This window comes from Balaenoptera borealis, assembly GCF_965194805.1.
Source record: "Balaenoptera borealis genome assembly, chromosome: 6".
Lineage (NCBI taxonomy): Eukaryota > Metazoa > Chordata > Mammalia > Artiodactyla > Balaenopteridae > Balaenoptera > Balaenoptera borealis.
In genome coordinates, this window is record NC_138863.1 from 9,504,084 (window position 1) to 9,525,856 (window position 21,773).

General features: G+C 44.8%; 1 protein-coding gene across 1 annotated transcript in view; it reads left to right on the forward strand.

Annotated features, from left to right (window-relative positions):
• Window positions 1-1,541: 1,541 nt before the first annotated feature.
• The window catches only part of DNER (delta/notch like EGF repeat containing), a 327,914-nt gene continuing 307,682 nt past the window's right edge, over window positions 1,542-21,773 (forward strand). Inside the window, exon 1 of the mRNA XM_082396186.1 lies at window positions 1,542-1,907. Coding sequence (XP_082252312.1) covers window positions 1,629-1,907 — 279 coding nt within the window. The 5' untranslated portion in view covers window positions 1,542-1,628. The remainder of the gene's footprint in view (window positions 1,908-21,773) is intronic.

Genomic DNA, 21,773 nt, shown 5'->3' on the forward strand with positions numbered 1-21,773 from the left:
GTGGAGGAAACACCTGATTGATGAGACAAGTACCAGCAGAGGGTGCTGGTGTGGCACAAAATTAAGATTTTTTAAGAAGGGGAGGTCTGGGCTAGAAGACAGCAGGTGTGAGGGAAATGTAATAACTGTTTGGGTCCCCTTGGAGGTATGAATTTCCCCGCTGCATGCAGATCTGTCTGGGTTTCAGTGATTTCTTGTGATGGCCACATGGATTTTAGGCATCTCCTAAAGCACAAACGCCTGACACTTGCTCCTGTGTCTGAGCGAGCCTGGGAGAGGCTGTGCAGTTTGGCTCCTGTCTTCACTGGAGACTTTCTATCTATCAGCCCCTGGCTGCTCGTCTGTGGCATCTCCATGCTGCGTTCATGTGCAGTCTCTACTTTCTTATTTGCTCAGCTTTTACAAAACTATATTTGTGCGCCCTAGAAAATTTGCCAACTGCTAATCCAAGAGGGTCCCATTTTCTTTTCTCACGTGGTCGCCTTGAAGACGGGGTGACCAGTTCCTGGGAGCCTATACATAGCAGAGGTTGTGAAAGGTCGGGAGGGGGAACGAGGTGGGCTGCGTTTCCTCAGCAGAGCCTGACCTCCTTGGCTGTCAAACGACGAGGAGCTCGATAGTAAACGCGAGCAGGGCCTTCTCGAACCTGCGCTTCTGAACTGCTCTTTCAGAAAACAGCGTTCTGGGCTGGCAGTCAAGTGACCCACTGGGGTCCAGTCCAGCCTGTCTGGGCCTCAGTTTCCTCCTCGGTTCAGCGACAGGGTGTAGACACTCTGATCCCGAGGCCTCTTTCAGCCCTCCCGCGCCACAGTCAGACACTTCCGAGCGGCGCGGCCGGTTCCGCCCTCCGGGAAGGGCCCGCGAGAGGGGAGGTTCTCGGTCAGCACCAAGGACAAGGGCCCAGGGGCGCGCTGCGCAGACGCAAGGTCACTTCTTAGCCAGTCCCACTCTTCTGCGGGTGTCTGGGCGCCAGGGTTTGGAGGCGGCGCGGGGAGGGCTGTGTGTGCTGGGGAAGTGGTGAGAGCGGGGGGAGCAGCCCCGGGGAATGAGGTAAGGCCGGGCCCCCTGCGGTCTCGCAGATTCTGCGCCAAGAGGCCGAGGGCAGCTCCTGCCAGTCGGGCGCCGCGCCGCGCCCCCGCCCGCCCCTGCCGGCCCTGCCCGGCCCTTGGCGGGTGCAGCGTTGCTCCGCATCTGGAGGCCCCGTAAAGTCCTCCCCGCGCCTGCGTTGACCCCCTCCACCCCCTTTCCTTCCCGAGCCTCGCCTTAGCTCCCCGCCGGGGCCGCGCCGCCACCACTGACCTCTCGAGGTTCTTTTGGACACACCCACGAGTCTGACCGCACCCCTCAAAGCTGGGGGCCCCGGACGGCCTTTCTGCTCCCCGTGACTCAGTTCCTTGTGGGGGAAGGGTCCCCACGACCCTATCCTCCCCCGCACGCCCGGAGCCCCGCCCCCGCTTGCCCCGCCCACAAGCCCCGCCCGCCGTTGCCCCGGGAACCGCGGATCCCGCAGCTGCAGGAAGCGCCCGGCGCCGCGGAGCTGTTCTCGACGCCGGCACCGCCGCTCCCGCCGCCAGGGCCGCCACCGCGCCTCAGCGCCGGCTCCCGCTCCCGCGCCCGCTCCGTCGGCCATGCTGCCCCGCCGCGCCCCGGCGCCCGGTGCGCAGCTGCTGCCCGCGCCCGCCCTGCTGCTGCTGCTGCTGCTCGGCGCGGGGCCCCGCAGCGGCTGTCTGGCCAGCCCGGTGCCCGCCGCGTCCTTGTCCGTGTCGGGGCCGTGCGGCGCACAGCCCTGCCGGAACGGGGGTGTGTGCACCCCGCGCCCCGCTCCCGGCCCGCAGTCCCCGGCCGCCGCCGGCGACCCCGGCTACAGCTGCACCTGCCCCGCCGGGATCTCTGGCGCCAACTGCCAGGTGAGTGGACGCGGCGGGCGCGGCGCGGGGCGCGGGCCGGGGACCCGTAGCCTCTCCCCTCCGGCCACTGCGCGCTACCCGGTGCGGGGCTCCAGGGTGCCTGACACGAGCTTCTCCTGCTTCGGGAAGGGGATGGATCTGGCCTCTCGGCTCACGTGGACGCGGACCCCTGGCCGACCTTGCAAGTGTCGCTTCTCTGCCCACCCTGGTACTCCGGCCGTGCCGGCCCGGGGTTCTCGGAGCGCGCCGCTCCATGGCCTGGCAGCCCCCCTAGCTAGCCCTGGTACTCCTGGCACGACCATTAGCCGCCAAGTGGCGCGCCCATCTCGGCCCGGGCCGAGCCACACTCCGCTAGAGCCGGGTCTTGGTGCCCGTTCTGGCAGCGCAGAGGGACCAGCTCCGAGCGTCCCTGGCGGGGTTCATGTCCAGGTGGCCCCTGCTCCTTGTCCCGCTGGATCCTGCGTGTGTCGAGGGTGAGCCGTATGGGCGGCAGGGAGTGGCGGGCTCCGTGCCCAGGGGTCGGGCATTTTCCTTCCTTTCCAAACCCCTTGAGGGCTCTAACAAAGCCGCCGGAGGCCGAGAGGTCAGCTGCCGCCCCGCGGCCTGCGACCGGCCCTTTCTGAGCTTAGGAGGAAGTGTTGGAGCAGCAGGAAGCATTGGAGGGGACGTTGCGAGTTGGGCTTGGTGTGTCGCCTTCCCGGCCGGACGCTCCTGGAGGCGCACGTTTGGGGCAGGCAGCCAAGGAGTGAGCTGGGCACCGGGAAGCTTCAAGGAAGCGTGGGGCCGTGCGAGGGATGGGAGATGGCCAGGTGCTAACCGTGGATTTGGGATTTCCAAGAGAATTTGGCAGATAGTAGACAAGGCTGGCTTACAAGTTTGTTAAAGCTCGGTGGAACCTACTAACCTATGAACACCAACATTTTCAGTAGGCGACTTGGCACACAGTGTGTGCAGGTAGAAAATCCCCAAGTCTCTATTCCAGGGCAGGGCAAGTGATGCATTTATCTGAAATTGTTAAATTCAACCAAGTGAATGTGGAACGTATAAGGGATCAGATGCTTTCTTTCTTACATATGGAGTGGAGGAGTTTGTTTCATATAAATTTGATAAAATGCCCCAAGAGTTACTTTGAAAACGCTCAAATGCACTTTTATTTCTTTGGGTAAGAGGCCAATATTTTTTAATAGAGTTAAATGGGATTGAGAAGCTTGACCTTGACAGACGATTTTTGCTATTTCCTAGAATCTGTTTTTCCTCATTAGTAGCAAATTATCAAGCTGAATCTATCTTTTCAACGTTGTGCTCTTCTTTGTTAATTGGTTCCAATAAGCTTTAATTCCCTCAAAGGAGCTGATGCTGAGGGTGAGGAAGAGGATAATGAGTGCGTGGTGTGACCCTGCGGAGTAGATTGGGGAATGAGGACTCTTCGGGGAAATGCCTGTTGGAGCCGTAGGAACCATTAGGACAAAATCTTGCTCACTAATCTCCCCTGTTGACTGATGATCTCTATGACTTTTACTGAAGAAATGAGTTGCCTGAATGCTCCTATCAAACCACTCTCATAGTTACATGTCTGAAATCTGTCCTTGAAAGAAACAGTCAATTTGGATTCAGGGTGTAGTAGACACAGACAGGAGAAGGTAGTTTAGAGTGCAAATCACTTTAAGTAAATGGGAAGAAAGACTGGACATTGGGAATTTAACCCAACTCTGAGACTTTTTTTTTTTTTTTGGTGATTCTAAAAATAGAAGAAATCTTCAGGAAAGGGGAAGACCTCTTTATTGCTTCCTAAAGATGACTCAGAGAAGCATAAGTATTTTTTTGTCCTAAGTAGTGTTTTGATATATAATGTATTCATTCAGAAATGAGTCATGAACTAATACACAGATATTGCAGAACCAACTAGTTCCAAACAGATTCGGGCTTCTGGGTCCTGTCTGAGGCGGTCTTAGCTCTGTGAATGCTGCGCACCTGAGGAGAAGCAATACTGGGTCCGGAGTTCCGAGTTGAAGAGAGCTGGAGTAACTAATTCTAACGGGAAAGCTGAGCAAATTTGGAACCTGATCTGGTTCCTGATCTGGTTCCAGCTTGGTTACCCAGAAGAACTTAAACTGAGATGATTCAGAGCCTAGTAAACCCATAAAAAATGGATTCCTGATCATTTTAATTTAATCTTTCATGTTCTTGCATTGACACCTGAGACTCATTTTCTGTGGGGAGAAAAAGGCAATCTCAATAGAGAAGTTAAACAGAGGGGAAAAAACCCCTCACACATACTCAATTACAGATAAGAGAAAAGGATGTTAGCCGTTGCAGACAGTGTGCTTGCTGAAACAGAATCGCATGCTCACTGGGTAAATTGAAAATGGAATTTTACCTGTACGTGAAGAGAATTCTGTAGACAGCAAGTGTCACCCCTCCCCCAACTACAAAGACAATAATGTTAGCAATGAAAACATTGGAACCTAACTCTGAAGTCCTCCCTCCCTCCCTCCCCTCCCTCCCCTCCCCCTCCCTCCCTCCCTTCCTTCTTTCCTTCCTTCCTCTTCTCCTCCCCCTCCTCCTTTTTTCAGTATGTGTTTAAAATTAAGAAAACCATGAACCACTAATTGGGATTTAAATGGATTAAGGCTGTCTTCAGCTTTTGCCTGGTCAGCTGGCTGACGTCTGGGCAAGCCCCTGGGTCCAGGCAGTGCTTCTGGTATCATCCAGCGACAGGAACCCACAGAATCTGGGAACTGTGTGGTGTGAAGGAGGCTGTGTGCGTTTGAAGCTGAGCTGCTGGCATTGAACCTGCTATGACAGGTGATCTAAACCGAGTCTCAGGTTCCCATCTTCGAGGATGGGATCTGCCTCACCAGGTTGGTGATAAGGAGTCTGATTCTGTTTTTTGATGTTTGACTGCTGACAGCTTTTAAGCCACACCTGTCCCTCTTCCCCTTCTGCCCACATGGAGGCAAGCTGATTAGAAGGCCGAGGTGTTCTTTCCTTTGGTGCTGGTGAGAGGATCAAACCATGCAAGCCCCTGTTGATGCTTAAGATACATCTTTTCTAAGTCCTCTAACACACTTAAACCTATTAAATCATGAGCATTCAATGGATTCTAAAAAATGTATATGCAAGAGGGAAGAGATATGGGGACATATGTATATGTATAGCTGATTCACTTTGTTATAAAGCAGAAAGTAACACACCATTGTAAAGCAATTATACTCCAATAAAGATGTTAAAAAAAATAAAAATGTATATGGAAATCTAGCCTACAGAGACATGATGACTGATGATGATGGTGATTGCTAACTCTTTTCTCAGGCACTTGCCACGTGCCAGCAGTATTTCAGAGGCTTTACAGATACAGCTCCCCAATCCTCATAGTGTCCTATGGGCTGGGTGCTGTAACCATCCCCATTATTTAGATGAAGTGCAGAAAAGTTAAATGACAGGCCCAAGGTCACCCTGTTAGTCAGTGTGGGATCTGAACCAGTTAGCTGGCTTGATGTAGAGCTGTAGAGTCCGAACGGTGTGGAGATGAAAGTCCAGTCCTGGCCCTGTTATTTTTAGCTGTGTGACCTTAAACTAGCGCTGTAACCTCTTTGAGTCTTATCAGTAAAAAAGGGATGGAGTGATTTCTGAGGCTGGGTTTGCTTTAAAACACCTGGTTTTGCTCTGAAACACAGTTTGCTGGCTGTGCCCAGCTGGAGTGAAAAGCCTCAGGACTGATAAAGACACAGCAGATTCCCCTTATGCTACCCACCAAGCAAGACCTGCACTCAGAGTTAGAGTTGTAGGTCCTGGCTGAAGTTATTTTTACCATGATGACAAGCATATGGACACTACGTAAAAGAAGCCTACGTATTTCTGATGGGTTTGAAAGGACTTCAAACTTCAAATTAAAAAAAACTGAGGCTGCTGTTCTTGCCTTTCTGTTTCATTTGGGGGAAGCAGGCGGGTATCAGAGGTGGCAGCTGCTGGACCAATTTTTCTTTTCGGGTGAGTGGTACAGGAACTCCTCCCTTCCATGGGGCCTTCCATCAAAGGTAGAGATTATTTAAATTTGTATTATTTTTATTATTTTGTTTTAATCCAGTTTTTTAATGAATTAATTCTTTGCCAGATATTCAAGCAGTCAGACACCTGTTTGTTTTTTTCATGTCATGTTCTCTAGGAATCTTATCCTTTGGGATTAGAATGAAAATGTGTCAATTTCCGCACTTAGAGGAAACAGGGGCTTGTGTAGCTGCTTTTTATGTAGTTTTACCCACTAAGCTGATTCTATAACCCTCTCTTTGATTTAACATGGAACTTGAAACAATGGTTCTGCTTCAGATGAATCCATTTTTTTTTTAAATACATTTATTTATTTATTTATTTTTGCTGTGTTGGGTCTTCGTTTCTGTGCGAGGGCCTTCTCTAGTTGTGGCAAGTGGGGGCCACTCTTCATCGCGGTGCGCGGGCCTCTCACTGTCGCGGCCCCTCCCATTGCGGGGCACAGGCTCCAGACGCGCAGGCTCAGTAGCTGTGGCTCACGGGCCCAGTTGCTCCATGGCATGTGGGATCTTCCCAGACCAGGGCTCGAACCCGTGTCCCCTGCATTGGCAGGCAGATTCTCAACCACTGCGCCACCAGGGAAGCCCCAGATGAATCCATTTTTGACTGAGGTTTGCTAACAAACAACAACAAAGAATTCTAGCTCTTTGCACAGCTTCAGCCTTCTCTGCTGGACTTTTTGCACATATGCACACCCACACAAACTCACATTGTGTTATGTGCAAAATGTCCTATATTAGCTGTCAAGAGAAGTTGCTTCTTTCTCTGGCTTTTCTACTAACTTTTTGTGACCTTGGGAGAGCAATCGAACATCCCTGGACTTCAGTGTTCGTATCTCCAAAATGGACTAGAATGCTTGTCTTATTTTCTTTTTAGAAAAGATGCAATTAATAAATGAGACATTGTGAAATTTTTTTCGATAAATATAAAGGAGGATGGGAGAATGAATTTAAAACGTTTTGAAAAAAAGTAAAATGTTGCACAAATACAAGGTATACTACTAGGAAAAGGATTATCTGTTTCTCATATAAAATATGATTACACCAGTCTATTCAGTGTCTGTGATTGTTTTCCTTCAATGAGCAGACTCAGCTTTTTCTCCCTACTAGGATGAGTTATGCTACAACATCAATTTTAAAAAATGAAAAAATTCATTGTACTGAAATTTTGATAAACGTATAGTTCTTTTTATTCTGAAATAGACAAATAATTTCTCAGAAAATTCTCAGTGACTTTGTTTTCTTTTGAAATAAATGAATGAAGCTCATCAAAATCCTTTGAACACTTTTAATAAAGGAAAGAAACAGTTGCTTTCCTTGGTATTATGAAAATGGAGTGATTTTCTTATTCTGTTTATCCGGTGAATTCTTAGGAAACATCATTTTTCTCCGCTTGGCCAGCTGACAAAAACACATTTCTGTCTTCAGCTTCTTTGCTTAAGCTTCTCATGTGACACGGTACCATCCAAAATGCTTTTGTTTATGCCCTCATTTGAGGCATCGAACAGGAAATAAAACCTATCTGAGGCCGAAGGGTATTTGAGTCAGAAAACCGAATGGCTGAGCTGTATTTTTAGATCTTCTTACCGATTCAGGAGGCAGCTGTGGTCAGCGCTGCCTAACCCAGAGGCAGGGACCATAGAATGTTGCCCCCCAGACAGAAAGTCCAACAGCACAGTAAAGTTTGTCGATAGAATCTCTTTATATTTCCTCCTTCCTCCTTCACCTACACTGGTGCCGAACCCTGGCTGCCTGTAGAGTCCCCCAGGAGCTTTAACAAAAATGAGTGCCTGCGTCCCACTGTCCCACATCCCCCAAGTTCTGACTTAATTGGTGGGGCCTGGACACCTGTGATTTTTAAATGCCCTCCAAGTAATTCTACTGTAGGACCAGGGTAGGGAAGCCCCCGCTAGACTCTGGTCATCTCCCCTGACAGCCTGCCCAACATGTGGCCTGTGGCAGAGAAAAAGAATACAGTCCCACCTGCTCTTGGTCCTTCTCATCCCAAAGCATCCAGTTTCAAACAGCCTGGAATTTCTGGCCCACACTTTCCTCCAGTGGCAAAGATTTTGCATCTCAAAGTGGACTTGAAGTCTCCACGAAGGTGGTATGTGATGGAGTGTTGAGTCCAGATGTGGGAATCAGACCTAGGGTAGACTCTGAGTGTCCTCGGATAAGTAATTAGTTTTTCTGCAGCGTGGTTTCCTCATCTGTGAAAATGGGACCCTGATGCCAACCTTGAAGGTTTTTGTGGCTTAGAAAAGTATCTAGTCCAGTGACTGGCCAAGAGGAGACACCTACTAAAAGGTATCCATTGTGCATATCTGTAAGAGGACTCTTGTTTATTTCATGTTTTTCCCTTGGAGCAAAAAAAAAAAAAAAAAAAAAAAAAAATTCTTTCTTTCCTACCCGTTTTCCAAAGAGACTAAAATTCCACCAGTGGAGATTCATTTCTTTGGTTGTGATGTATCAGATGCTAGAAAACTCGGATTTTGGTGCTGACTCCCTACAGCATTCACTTCTGTTAGTTCCTCCTCTGTAGCCCCCTTACCAGGTGGGTCTCAAAAACAGTAAGAGAACAATGTGGACTGAGCATGCGCTGGCCACCTAGCCTTTTATGGACTCATTCATTGCTTCATTTGAACACTGACCTGTCTTCGGTCAACACTCATACTGTGAGTCTTAGTGCAGTTGTCTTTAAGAGGAGGGGCTTCTCTAAGTCACCCCTCCCTGCTCCCCAGGGTGAGTGAGGGCAGAGCAGGACCCCTGAAAGGGGTGAGTGAGGGCAGAGCAGGGTGAGTGAGGGCAGAGCAGGACCCCTGAAAGGGCTGTAAGCTTCAGGATTACAGGAGCATCAGGCACCGGACAGCAGACAGGCAACCAGCCAAGAATGGTTTTAACATTTTAAAATGGTTGGAAACAAATCAAAATAAGAATAAGATTTTGGGACGCATGAAAATGATATGAAATTCAAATTCCAGTGTCAATCAGGCTTTATGGAACACAGCCACGCCCGTTCGTTTAAGTATTGTCCGCTGATGGGCTCCACCAGCACAGTGGAACAGTTGCAACAGACTATGGATTGCAAAGCTGAAAATATTTATCTGGCCCGTGACAAAGGAAGAGGTTGGCTGAATGTTTCCGTAAACGTTGGTGGAAAGAATTTATTCTTCCGTTTTTATTTGACTGAGCTAAATAAAGGCTGGTCCCCCTTCCCCTTCCCTTGTCCTCCCTCTGTCCCTTCTTCTCGAGGGGTGTCTATAGCCAGGCTCTAGGGCCAGCCACTAAAGCTGGATGCAGTGGGAGATATACCAACGGATAAACAGAGCCCTTGTCTTCGATCTCAAGAGTCATCCTGGGCAGACTTGAACTTTTCATTGTACATCAGGCCTTGTTTAACATGTTCGGACACTGTAGTTAGTTTACTTCCAGGGAGGCATGTGTAGTAGGGAAAGGAAACACCAGCTGTAGGGGTTTGGGGTGTGAATTTAGAGGTTTAGAATCCGCACTCGGTCACTACAAGCTTATTACCTTTTTTTTTTTTTTTTTTTAAATTTATTTTTGGCTGCACTGGATCTTTGTTGCTTTGTTGCAAGCTTTCTCCAGTTGTGGCGAGCAGGGGCTACTCTTCGTTGCGGTGCGCGGGCTTCTCATTGCGGTGGCTTCTCTTGTTGCGGAGCACGGGCTCTAGGCCCACGGGCTTCAGTAGTTGTGGTGCGCCGGCTTCAGTAGTTGTGGCTCGTGGGCTCTAGAGTGCAGGCTCAGTAGTTGTGGCACACGGGCTTAGTTGCTCCGTGGCGTGTGGGATCTTCCCAGACCAGGGCTCAAACCCGTGTCCCTTGCATTGGCAGGTGGATTCTTAACCACTGTGCCACCAGGCAAGTCCCCCCCCCCCTTTTTTTAATTGTTCAAAATTTAATCATGACCTATTTTATAAAACACAGATTCAACAATTGTAATATTATTATTGTTATGCAGAAATGTCTACTTATATTTGCAAACTTTTTGTTATTATTTATCCTTCTTGCTTCTTAGGAGCTTATTAGCTTTCTTAACCTCAATTCCTCATTCATTCATAGGATGTTTGGGAGGATGAACAGAGTAGCTTGTAATCCCCCTGGCACAGAGTTGGCCCTCTGTGCATACGAACTGCTATTTTTGTAAAAGTGGACACCACTCTCCATTTCATGGCTAAGGAAACTTACCTGGGGTCATACAGCTCGGTGACAGCATTGGAGAGCTGGGCCCCAGCGTTGGGGCTTCAAGTATAATGTTTTTGCTATTATTACACTGCATTTGCCTCAAACTGCTCCTTGTTTATGACTTTCAGAGTGAGTGCTGGAGGGGAACCAGAGGAAAAATTGGTAGCGGTGCCAGTTCTCGCAGTTTTAGTTTCTGCAGGGATGCTTTGGGTTTGTGTAATGTTAAGGTTTTTCTTTCTTAAGAGAGAGAAACGGCATAGGGCTTTTGAAAAAGAGTGAGGATTTGAGCAGTGAAATAAGTGTACTTTGAAAAGGAAAGGCGCTTGAAAAGAGAAATGTCTGCTATCTTTTGCTAAGGGTTCCTGAAAGCTGGCACATCCTTTAGAATTTCAATGCTGGCAATTATCTGCTGCTTGTAGTTAATTTAAAGGAGGATTTGTAATTACTTTTGGGTTTCAGAGGCAGATTGAAACCCCTTTATGGAAGGCATTTTGTGGTGGAAGTGATTACCTGAGATGAAAAGGATCTAGTCCCTCTATTCCATGGGAAATCAGAACCCCAGAGTCTGTAGTAAATGGGCTGATATCCGCCCAGTGGAAGGACCGCCCAGTAAGGATGATTGACAGTTTCTGACAGGGTTCAGGTCAGATTTCCAAAATACGTTATTTGGAGCAAAATCCCATCCTTAATTTTTAAGCAAAGTGAAATGTATTAGAACGGGAAAAACGTTAAGTATATCTTCAGTATATTACCCAAGAAAGGGAACATTTTATCTAGAACATATGAAAAGAAAACCAAACTCTCTAACTTCAAACTGACCTTCCTGATTACTCCTTACACAAAGGATTTTCAGAGTCTCTTTCGAAAATTAAGGTATAATTTATATACAGTAAAATTCACTCCTTTAAGCATTCAGGTCTATGATTTTTGAAATACAGTTGTGTAACTGTCACCACAATTAGGATATAGAATAGCTCACCTCCATAAATGTCTTCATGCCCCTTTGTAGTAAACCCTCTCCCCAGGCCCAGCCCCTGGCCTCTGCTGGTCTGATTTCTGTCCTTACAGTTTTGCAGTTTCCAGAACATCATATAAATTAAACCGCACAACATGTGTGCTTCTTCTATCAGTGTAATGCTTCTGAGGTTGCATGCAGCAATAATTGCTTTTTATTGCTGAATAGTATTCCATTGTATGGATATACCACAATTTCATTTATCCTTTCACCGATTCATGACATTTGGGTTGTTTCCAGTTTTTGGTGATGATGAATAAAATGTTCACGTACAGGTCTTTAAGTGTACATGTTTTCATTTCTCTTTAGTAAGCACCTAGGAGTGGGATTGCTGGGTCATGCGTAAGTGCATGTTAAACGTTATAAGAAGTTGCCAAGCCGTTTCCCAGGATGACTATGTCATTTTGCATCCCCATCAGCATTCAATGAGAGTTCCAGTTGCTTGCATCCTTGGCAGTTTTTGGTATCGTTGGTGATTTAGATTTTAGCTATTGTAATAGGTGTATAGTGGCATCACATTGCAGTGTTAATTTGCATTTTCATAACAATAGATGATATTGAGCATTTTTTAATGTGCTATTTGCCATCCATACCTTTTTTTTTTTAACATCTTTATTGGAGTATAATTGCTTTACAATGGTGTGTTAGTTTCTGCTTTATAACAAAGTGAATCAGCTATACGTATACATATATCCCCATATCTCCTCCCTCTTGTGTCTCCCTCCCATCCTCCCTATCCCACCCCTCTAGGTGGTCACAAAGCACCGAGCTGGTCTCCCTGTGCTGTGCGGCTGCTTCCCACTAGCTATCTGTTTTACATTTGATAGTGTATATATGTCCATGCCACTCTCTCGCTTCATCCCAGCTTACCCTTGGTCCTCAGGTCCATTCTCTACATCTGCATCTTTATTCCTGATGAAGTGTTTGGTTCAAATGAATTATGAGAGTTCTTTCCAGATTTTGGATGCACATCCTTTATTCCGTATGTGACTTGCAAATATTTTCTCCCAATCTGTGGCTTGTCTTTTTATTTTCTTGACAGTGTCTTTTGAAGGACAGGTTTTTAATACTGGTGAAGTCTAATTTATCAATTTTTTTCTTTTATGGTTTGTGCTTTTTTGCGTCCTCTCTAAGAAATCTTTGCTTAATCCAAGGTCACAAAAAATTTCTCCTATATTTTCTTCTGGAATTGTATTGTTTTAGGTGTTACATTTAAGTCTTTGACCCATTTAGAGATAATATTTGTATTTGTATGTGGTACAGTGTATGAGTAGTTTTTATTCATTTTTTGGCATATGGATATCCAGTTGTTCCAGAAATATTTGTTGACAAGACTGTCCATCTCCACTGAATTATCTTGGCACCTTTGTTGAAAATTGTTCAGCTATACATGTGTGGGTCTATTTTATTCCATTCCGTTGACTTTATATATCTATCCTTTCACCAATTCCATACGACCTAGATTACTGTAGTTTTAGAGTAAGTCTTGAAATCAGGTTGTGTGAGTCCTTTAAATTTGTTGAGATGACATGGAATTCCAAGAATCAGGATAGCACGTCACATCTAGGTAGAAATTAGGGTTCTTAACCTGGAATCTACAGGTGGTTTCAAGAGTATACAGATGTCCAGAGATGCCAACTTTTTTTTTTAAAATAAATTTATTTATTTATGTTTTGCTACGTTGGGTCTTCGTTGCTGCGTGCGGGCTTTCTCTAGTTGCGGCGAGCGGGGGCTGTTGTTCGTTGTGGTGTGCGGGCTTCTCATTGCAGTGGCTTCTCTTGTTGTGGAGCGCAGGCGCTAGGCGCGTGGGCTTTAGTAGTTGTGGCATGCGGGCTCAGTAGTTGTGGTACACGGGCTTAGTTGCTCTGCAGCATGTGGGATCTCTTCCTGGACCAGAGCTCGAACCCGTGTCCCCTGCATTGGCAGGCAGATTCTTAACCACTGCGCCACCAGGGATGTCCTGAGATGCCAACTTTTGTATGTATTTGTTCTCTTGGGGAATGGCTCACAAATTTCATGAGATTCTTGAAGAAGTCTTCCACCAGTAAAATAACTACTAGTACAGAGGAAGAAGAAGCTAGCTAAATACACAAGAAACTTCTGGGCAGGGACGAAAGCATGTACCAAGAGCCAGCCTGGGACCATGAAGTAGCCCCCAAATAGGGGTGCCAGCTAAAATACAGGATGCTCAGTTAAATTTGAATTTCAGATAAAAAATGAATTTTGTTTTCTATGTGTTCCAAATATTGCACATTGTTTTTCTGAAATTCACATTTAACTGGGAGTTCTTTATTTTTAATTTGCTAAATCTGGCAACCTTACCCAAAAAGCCTAACTAATCCCTGCTTTGATTCCCAGCTTTGCTCTAACGGGCTTCTCAATGGCAATTTAAATTCTTGCCAAATAATTACACAAGGCAAATTTTATTAGCTTGCATTTAAGATAATAATTCAGCTCATAGTTTTACATCTTCTTGGGCCCTTTTAAGGGCAACCATCAAACTGTGTTAGGGCATTAAAAACCTATAAAAATATAGTGAATAAGGCCTACTGGTAAACTTATCTTACCCTTTCTCCCCCTCTTCTGCTAATCTCATGCCTCTGCAGTAGTCATTGTTCACATTTTGGTGTGTAGCTTTCTTTACATTTTCTTCTCTGTACATATAAACATATGTGAAGCATATGTAAATACTCCTATATCCATGCAACTATTTTATATAAAGATGAAATCATCTTGTGCATACTGTTCTGCAAATTTTTTCTTAATCTACTATGAACATCTTACTATATCTTAAAACAGAAAGCAAACTCGTTCTTTTTGATGGCTGAATAGTATTCCATTATGTGAATATTTATGTATCCAGTCTTTACTGAAATACACTATTTCCATTTTTCCATTATAAATGATGTTGCAATGACTATATATGTATGCATATAGTTATATGCAATGACATATGTGTATATATATGTATACGTATGTCAAAAGTTACATACATTAAACATTCTAATAAATATTGCTAAATTGCCATCCAAAAAGATTGAACAATTTTGCTTATTTGCTAACAGCATTTGAGAATGCCTCTTCACCCACATTTTTGTTAATACTGGTATCTCAGATTTTATTTTTGTGTATAACTGATAGGTAAAACATGGTATCTCATTGGTTCTCTTTGCATTTTAAAAATTATGAATGAAGGAGAACATTTTTTAATGAATTGCCTATTCTTATTTTTGCCTAATTTTCTTTTGGGTTGTTCATTTTTTAAACTGATCTGCTGTGGGACCTCCCTGGGGATCCAGTGGTTAAGGCTCTGTGCTCCCAATGCAGGGGGCATGGGTTTGATCCCTGGTTGGGGAGCTAAGATCCTGCACTCTGCCTGGTGCGGTCAAAAAAAAAAAAATTGATCTGCCATAGCCCATTGTTAGTGAGAAAATTAGCCCTTTGTCCTTTGTGTTATTAACATTTTTTCCCTATTTACCTTTTTTCTTTTGACTCTGCTTATACTCATTGTTTTGCCCTTTAGAAGCTTATAATTTTTGGTTTTTATTTAGCCAAACTCATCCATGGGGTGGTCAGTAAATTTTCATTAGAATTCTAATGTTTGATACCAGTACTATATTGTACAATATTTTGAGAATTACCCAATTTGAACCAGGAGTTTGCTTTTAAAGAATTCTGTTTTGGCCAAGATTTATGTTGATAGGACTGATCCTATTGCCTTTTTAGAATGTATAATTAAACATAGCCCCAGTTTATGTCCATTTTAAGAAGGGCTAGCATAGATTTTCTAAATCATATTTAAATACTCGTTATTTGTCTTGACTTTTTTGAAGCTGAAACACTGCAAGCATTAAGATGCTTTATTTTTTTAAAAGAACTACTCAGCACACTTCCCCTTTAATAATTGGCATGGGTTTCTTAGTATTTTGTTAAAATCATCAAGTTAATTTTAATGTCCATTATTGGATAACAGAGTATTTCTTAGAAGTTCTTGATGGTGTAATGTTCTGATTTCAAAAAGTGTTCTCTATCCAGGCTTGGGCAGAAAAAGACTCATCTTAATATTCAACAAAATGCAGATTCCCTTATGCTTTAGTTTCATGTTATATATTTAACACTTTTTCCCTTGAGAACAATCTCTTTTTTCTGACCAGGAATTTTTGTGGTCTTCTGTCTTCATTTTCACTCTTTAAAATTGGCCATTGGTTTTTTTTGGTTGTGCAAAAGGGAATTCTTTTATTTCTGTAGAAAAGCTTCGTAATGAGAGAAGTAATAAGAAAGAGAGAAACGAGAAATAATATTAGCATTTCTGTGAGGTTTAAAATAAACTCTCAGCTGGAGAGAAGTAAATTTAATATTATTATGTTTTTCTTTTATAAAGAGAGGGTAGGACGGAGTGGGCTGGGGATTTGGGGGCTATACTGACTGAAAGGGAAATCACTCTTTTTTGTTTCCTAAGGAAAAAATTGTTATTATTTTGTTCAGCCTTTAGAGTGACAAAAAATGATGCTGACGTCTTTAAAATAATCCCTTATGTGAGGTTTCCTTGCTTCCCTCACCTTCAGTGAACCCTTGAGATGTTTTGTATGCTTGGAAGAGGACTTTAAAAAATTTTTTTTATGGGAGTATAGTTGATTTACAATGTTGTGTTAGTTTCAGGTGCACAGCAAAGTGAATCAGTTATACATATACACATATCCACTCTTTTTTAGGTTCTTTTCCCATATAGGCCATTACAGAGTATTGAGTAGTGTTTCCTGTGCTATACAGTAGGTCCTTATTAGTTATTTATTTTATATATAGTAGTGTGTATATGTCAGTCCCAACCTCCCAATTTATCCCTCCCCCCTTACCCCTGCTAACCATAAGTTTGTTTTCTACATCTGTAACTCGATTTCTGTTTTGTAGATAAGTTCATTTGTACCCTTTTTTAGATTCCACATATAAGCGATATCATATGATATCTGTCTTTCTTCAAGAAGAGCCCATGGGAGTTTAGGAGAAGTCAAGAGCCCTTTTTCCTAACCTGGGCTTTTCCTACTAGTATATGAGTACTTGTGATTCCTTTGTTCTTTCTCCCTTATATTTGGAGAAATGGTTCACATGCAGTGTTGTCTGGGGGACAGAGAACGGTAGGGGACAAGGCTTTTGACGGGGACAGTGCCGTTGGGCTCCCTGCCTCTCCTCTCCTTTCCTTTTCCATGTGGATCCCTTGAAAATGGCCTCCTCAGCAAAGATGGATCTTCCCTCCCAGAAAAGAGAGTCTTTATTCTCGTCTGGGTTCCCCAACAGATCTGCTTCCTTGGTGGAGCCTCCAGATGAACAGCTGCTTGCCTCTTGATGTAAATTCCTAAACAGAAACCTGGAAAGAAGCCTATTTACTGGAGAGTTCTAGCATTCTATTCTTAGGGCTCTGACCACAGTGCATTAGAAAGAACCTAAAGGCATCGAAAGACACATCAGTGGTCGTTGGGTGTATCGCCGTAGAGAGATAGTGAAGTCCTGACGTGTCCCGTGGTTTTTCATAATCCTATAGTGCCTGTATCATACACCATCCCAGGTATTTCCAAGGGATGTGTGATATCTTAAAAAATTGTTTTTATTGAGGCAAAGTCACATGATAGAAACGTAACCATTTTTGGGTGAACAGTTCAGTGGCATTTAGTACATTCACAATGTTGTGGAATCAGCATCTCCCTAGTTACAGAACATTTTCGTCACCCCACAAGGATTGTACCCGTTAAGCAGTGGTTGCCCATTCCGCGCAGTCCCTAGCAACCACCAGTCTGCATTCTGTCTCTATGGATTTACCTATTCTTGATATTTCATATAAATGGAATCATACACTATCTGACCTTTGGCGTGTGGCTTGTCACTTAGCATAATGTCTTTGAGGTTCTTCCACATGGTAGCACGTATCAGCACTTCATTCCTTTTTATGGCTGAATGATAGTCCATTGCATTCTGTGACATTTTATTTGTCTATTCATCAGTTGCTGGACGTTTGGGTTGTTTCTACCTTTTGGCTATTGTGACTTGTGCTGCTATGAACATGCCTGTACAAGTAATTGTTTGAGTACCTGTTTTCAATTCTTTTGGGTATATACCTAGGAATAGAATTGCTGGGTCAGATGGCAATTCTATATTTAACTTTTCAAGGAACTGACAAATGCATTTCCAGCTGTGTTATCTTCTTATACAGGCTGAGCCCAGGATCCTCCCCGGGGTGGTTACTTGCAGCCTCTACTCATATCCCAGATTGATGTCTTCTTGCTTCTGTCCTTGCCCAGGCACACAGCATTCCAGATACTCCATTCCTGGCCTGGTCTGTGGCCCCAGTTCTCATGACACTCTCCTTGCCCAGCTCCACTGTCTCTTCATGAAAGAGCCCAGTGTCCCGTGGCTCTCTCCCAGGGGGGCCTGTGCCCTGGAGAGCTCTGTCCTCTGGCTAAGCCTGGGCCCCAAGCACTGCCTGTCCATCCCAGTGATACATCCCTCATTCCAGTGCCTCTTGTCTGCTGAGCTCCTTTGGGAGAAATAGAGAGCTGGCCAGGGGCACTTGAGCCACCATGAATAAGTGGCCCTAGATGTCATTGGTCCAGTTGCTTCATTTCACTGAGGAGAAAACTGAGGCCAGAAAATGGAAAAAAAAAATAATGCAAGGCCATCCAGATCATAAGTAGCCACATACAGCTTGAGAAAGGTCTTGGCATCTGGTGGATGACCTTCAGATATCCCGTGCAGTCCCCTTCTCCTAGGCCCTGGCACCCATCAGGCACACTGAATACATCACAAGGCGACGTGGAGCCTCCCCAGTTATCACGGTGGGTTGCAGTAACATCTGAGCACACTTGTTTGTTAAGGAACTAGCTCCTGTAGGTTTATGGAGAGCACTTATATTGCTAGTTTTTAATAAGCTCAGTATAAATGAGGAATCCGAGTGGATGGGGAGGTGGGACCCCCTGCACTTGATGATGGGCCGGCAGGACTGCAGGCCCCAGAGATCACTTGTTGCTTAGCAACCACCGCCAGGCTACTTGGTTCCTACAACCTGAACCTGGGTAATGTCCTCAGGGAATGGGATTTGGGCAGTGTGGTTTAGAAAGGAGTGGGAATTGGGTGTTTTATAAGCTCAATATGGCCCCTAATGCACAGCCTTCTCCCCCAAACAAACTGCCTTCAGGGAGCTGGCAGTTCTGGCAACTCTGGATAGTTTGTGGCCCACAGAAGCTCATAAAACAAACTGAATCCTCAGGTCAAGGGCTCGGCGTGAACCTCTGCTTCCCACTCATCCCTCCATTCCCATGACTTGAAATCTTCCAGGCTTGTCCTAATCACAGTCTGACACTGAGACACATTTTTATAGAATGCTGGGAGAGTGGAGGAGGTGGCATTCTTTTTCAAAGCAAGGTTAATAATCTGAGGAACTCATCCTTTCACTGGCAGTTTCTTAGCACTGATTAAAATTGTGTTGGAGGAGGCCACTGAGAGGACTTGACTGCTAGTTGACTCACCAGTTCAACCCGGGCAATCCGTGGTTCCTTACCCCTCCCCTGTCCTTAGAATGTGCATTCTGCCCACCATTCCCGTAGTGAGGGCCATGTTCAAGGACGTAGCCTTGAGAGAGCAATGCGATGTTGAGACCATCTGGACTGAATACATGACTGAACCTCTGTATAAAATTTAAGATTCTGGCGGGCGGGTGCAGAGATCTATTTGTCTTGCGGCACCCAGGACATAGCACATACATAAGTTCCCTTGCTTTATTAAATCTGCCGTCTACCAATCCAGAGGGGTCTGGCTTGTCCTCACTGTATGGGAGCCAGTTTCAGTTTTCACCCTGGAAGCTCATGAGCTTGTGAAACAACAGATGGCAACACATTTTGTAGACTTTTAGAGCTTAGAATCATCGTAGAATTCATCTTGGCCATTTCTCTAATTTTTATAGAAGAAAGTGAAGGCCGAAGAGATGAATGTCAGAGTCAGGAGTTGAATATTGCTGACTCCCCATCCAGGGCTCTCTTCACCAAAGTATTTAAGCTCAGACATTCTGAACAACAAGGACAGTCCTCTGGGCGGGTGTGGGTGGGGATTTACGACATAAATGTTCTTATGGACATTCAGGTTCAAATTCAGTTACTTATATGCCTGGATGTGTTTGAGGTTCCTTCCTCTATATTATGTATTTTTAATCTTCACGTTTTTTTGGAGGAGGCATTTCCTTGCCTTGATAGGCGAGGAGACTGGAGGGGACAGAGGTTCTTGGTGACTTACCCAAGGTCATACAGCTGGTGGAGTCCCCTGTCTACAAATGTAGTTCTTTCTTCACATTATCACAGCTGTCTGCTCATCCTGTAACGTATAAGAAAAATTCATTATACATGATGCTGAGCTCAGTTCTGAAATACATCCCATTCAGATGAAGACTATGCAGAATAGTTAGAATGGTGAAATATTAACAGTAATCATTGCATCATTTTATTTTTTAACAATTAAGAGACATCCTTAGATAGGCAGGCCATTGTTTTAAGACGGACTCATAACGTAAAACTATTTTCATCTGGATCAGAAACAGTTTTCCTGCATGGCTTAATGCTTTTGCCCAACACCTTCAGAGATAACTGTTAAAAGTGTAATTTTGTATTTTAACATATAGAGAACCTCTAAAAATCAAATGAGTTTTATTAAAATAGTAATTAACTTGCATAATCACTTGTGATACAAAGTTCAGTAATTTGGTTGACCACAAGTAAAACACAATAGAAGTACTAATTTTAAGATGATTGTGAATTTTGTCTGTTTGCATGAGTATGAACAGACCAGAAATACAATGGAGTACTTGAGTTTTTATTAAGTAGACATGTAGTGTCTTAAATAGGAATGCATTAAGCACTATAAAGTCCTATAAGGACTTTAGTGATTAAGTTATGTCTAAAGTTCTTATGAATGAGAAAACGAAGATGAGAGAGGTTTGAAAACCAGGCCAGATCAGGGTTCTTACACACCTGTAGGTATTAATTAGCACTCCTTGGGTTGCAAGCAACAGAAAACTCAATTCAAATAGCTTAAGCAAGAAGGAAATCTGTAGGTTCGCAGGACTAAAAAGTATAGACACTGTGGTGTCAGGGGCTCAAATAATATCACCTGGGTCACGAGTCTCTCCATCTCTCAGCCCCACTTTCCTCCGCATTGACTTTATTCTCAGATCCCAGATGGTGACCTCTGGCAGCTCCAGGCTCACACCATCCTTACTGCCAGCAACCCCAATGGAACAGAGAGCCTCTTTTTCCAGTTGCTCTGGAAAGTCCTGAGATTAGCTCTAGTTGATTGATGTGGGTCATGTGTGTGTCTCTGAACCAATCATTATGCTCGGGGGTTGGATTCTGCTGATTGGCCAGGCTTGGGTCATGTGTCCACCAGGACTAACCCCAGTTAAACCTTGGGGACCAAGATTGGAAGGAGGGCTTTTCTTAAAGAAATTGTGATACTGTTCTCAGAACAAGGGGTAATAGCTGTTGAGAATGAAGTCAACAGATTCCCAATATGCCCACTGCCTTTCTCTTTATGACTATTCTTCATATTTGAATGGTGTTTCACCAAAAATGAATTCCTTCCATCTGCCTCTTTGCAGCCATTGATCTGTCTCCTCGACACTTCCTGGAGGGGCACTTTTTATGGTGCCTGTTGCCATATTAGTCTCTATTGTTCTTCTTTTAAGTGATTTTAATACCTTAGGCTGGAGAGCATATCTGGATAAAAATATTGTAATAGATATTTTAGAAGGACTCTAAATATCTTTCTACACCCACCCTTGCACACACACACACACACACACACACACACACACACACACACAGAGGCACAGAGACAGTTTTAGAAAATGTGTATGTGTTTCAATAACTGGTATTCTAGAGCTGTTCAGAATTGTTTAGCTGATATGCATTTCATCTTGATGACACAGATATTTAAATTGATAAAACAATCACAGGTGATAATGAGCTGAAGTTTCCTCATTAGTTGATGGACTAGTTCAGTGGTTGATATATCAACAGTAGGAGGCGTGAGACTTGGAATCAGAAGAGCCCAGGTTCTGGTTTGGCCACTTATTAGGATATAGAGAGAGTTCGTGGTTTTGTAGGAGAGATGTTCACACAGCTGACCAGAAAAGAGGATTGCCAGTCAGTCAATCAATCAGTCAGTGGAGGAGAATAGCCAGCTCTCCTGTGTGGAAGAATCTCAGGTAATCTATGGATATACTCTCACCTCAGGAGGGAGCCTAACTCCCCTTCCTTAACTGTGGACTGTGTGTAGTGACCTCCTCTCAAAGAGTACGGTGTGCAAAGCGGGGGAAAAGAGTGATCTAAGAGCAACCGGGGGCTTCCCTGGTGGCGCAGTGGTTGAGAATCCGCCTGCCAATGCAGGGGACACGGGTCCGAGCTCTGGTCTGGGAAGATCCCACATGCCGCGGAGCAACTGGGCCCGTGAGCCACAACTACTGAGCCTGCGTGTCTGGAGCCTGTGCTCCACAACAAGAGAGGCCGCGATAGTGAGAGGCCCGCGCACCGTGATGAAGAGTGGCCCCCACTTGCCGCAACTAGAGAAG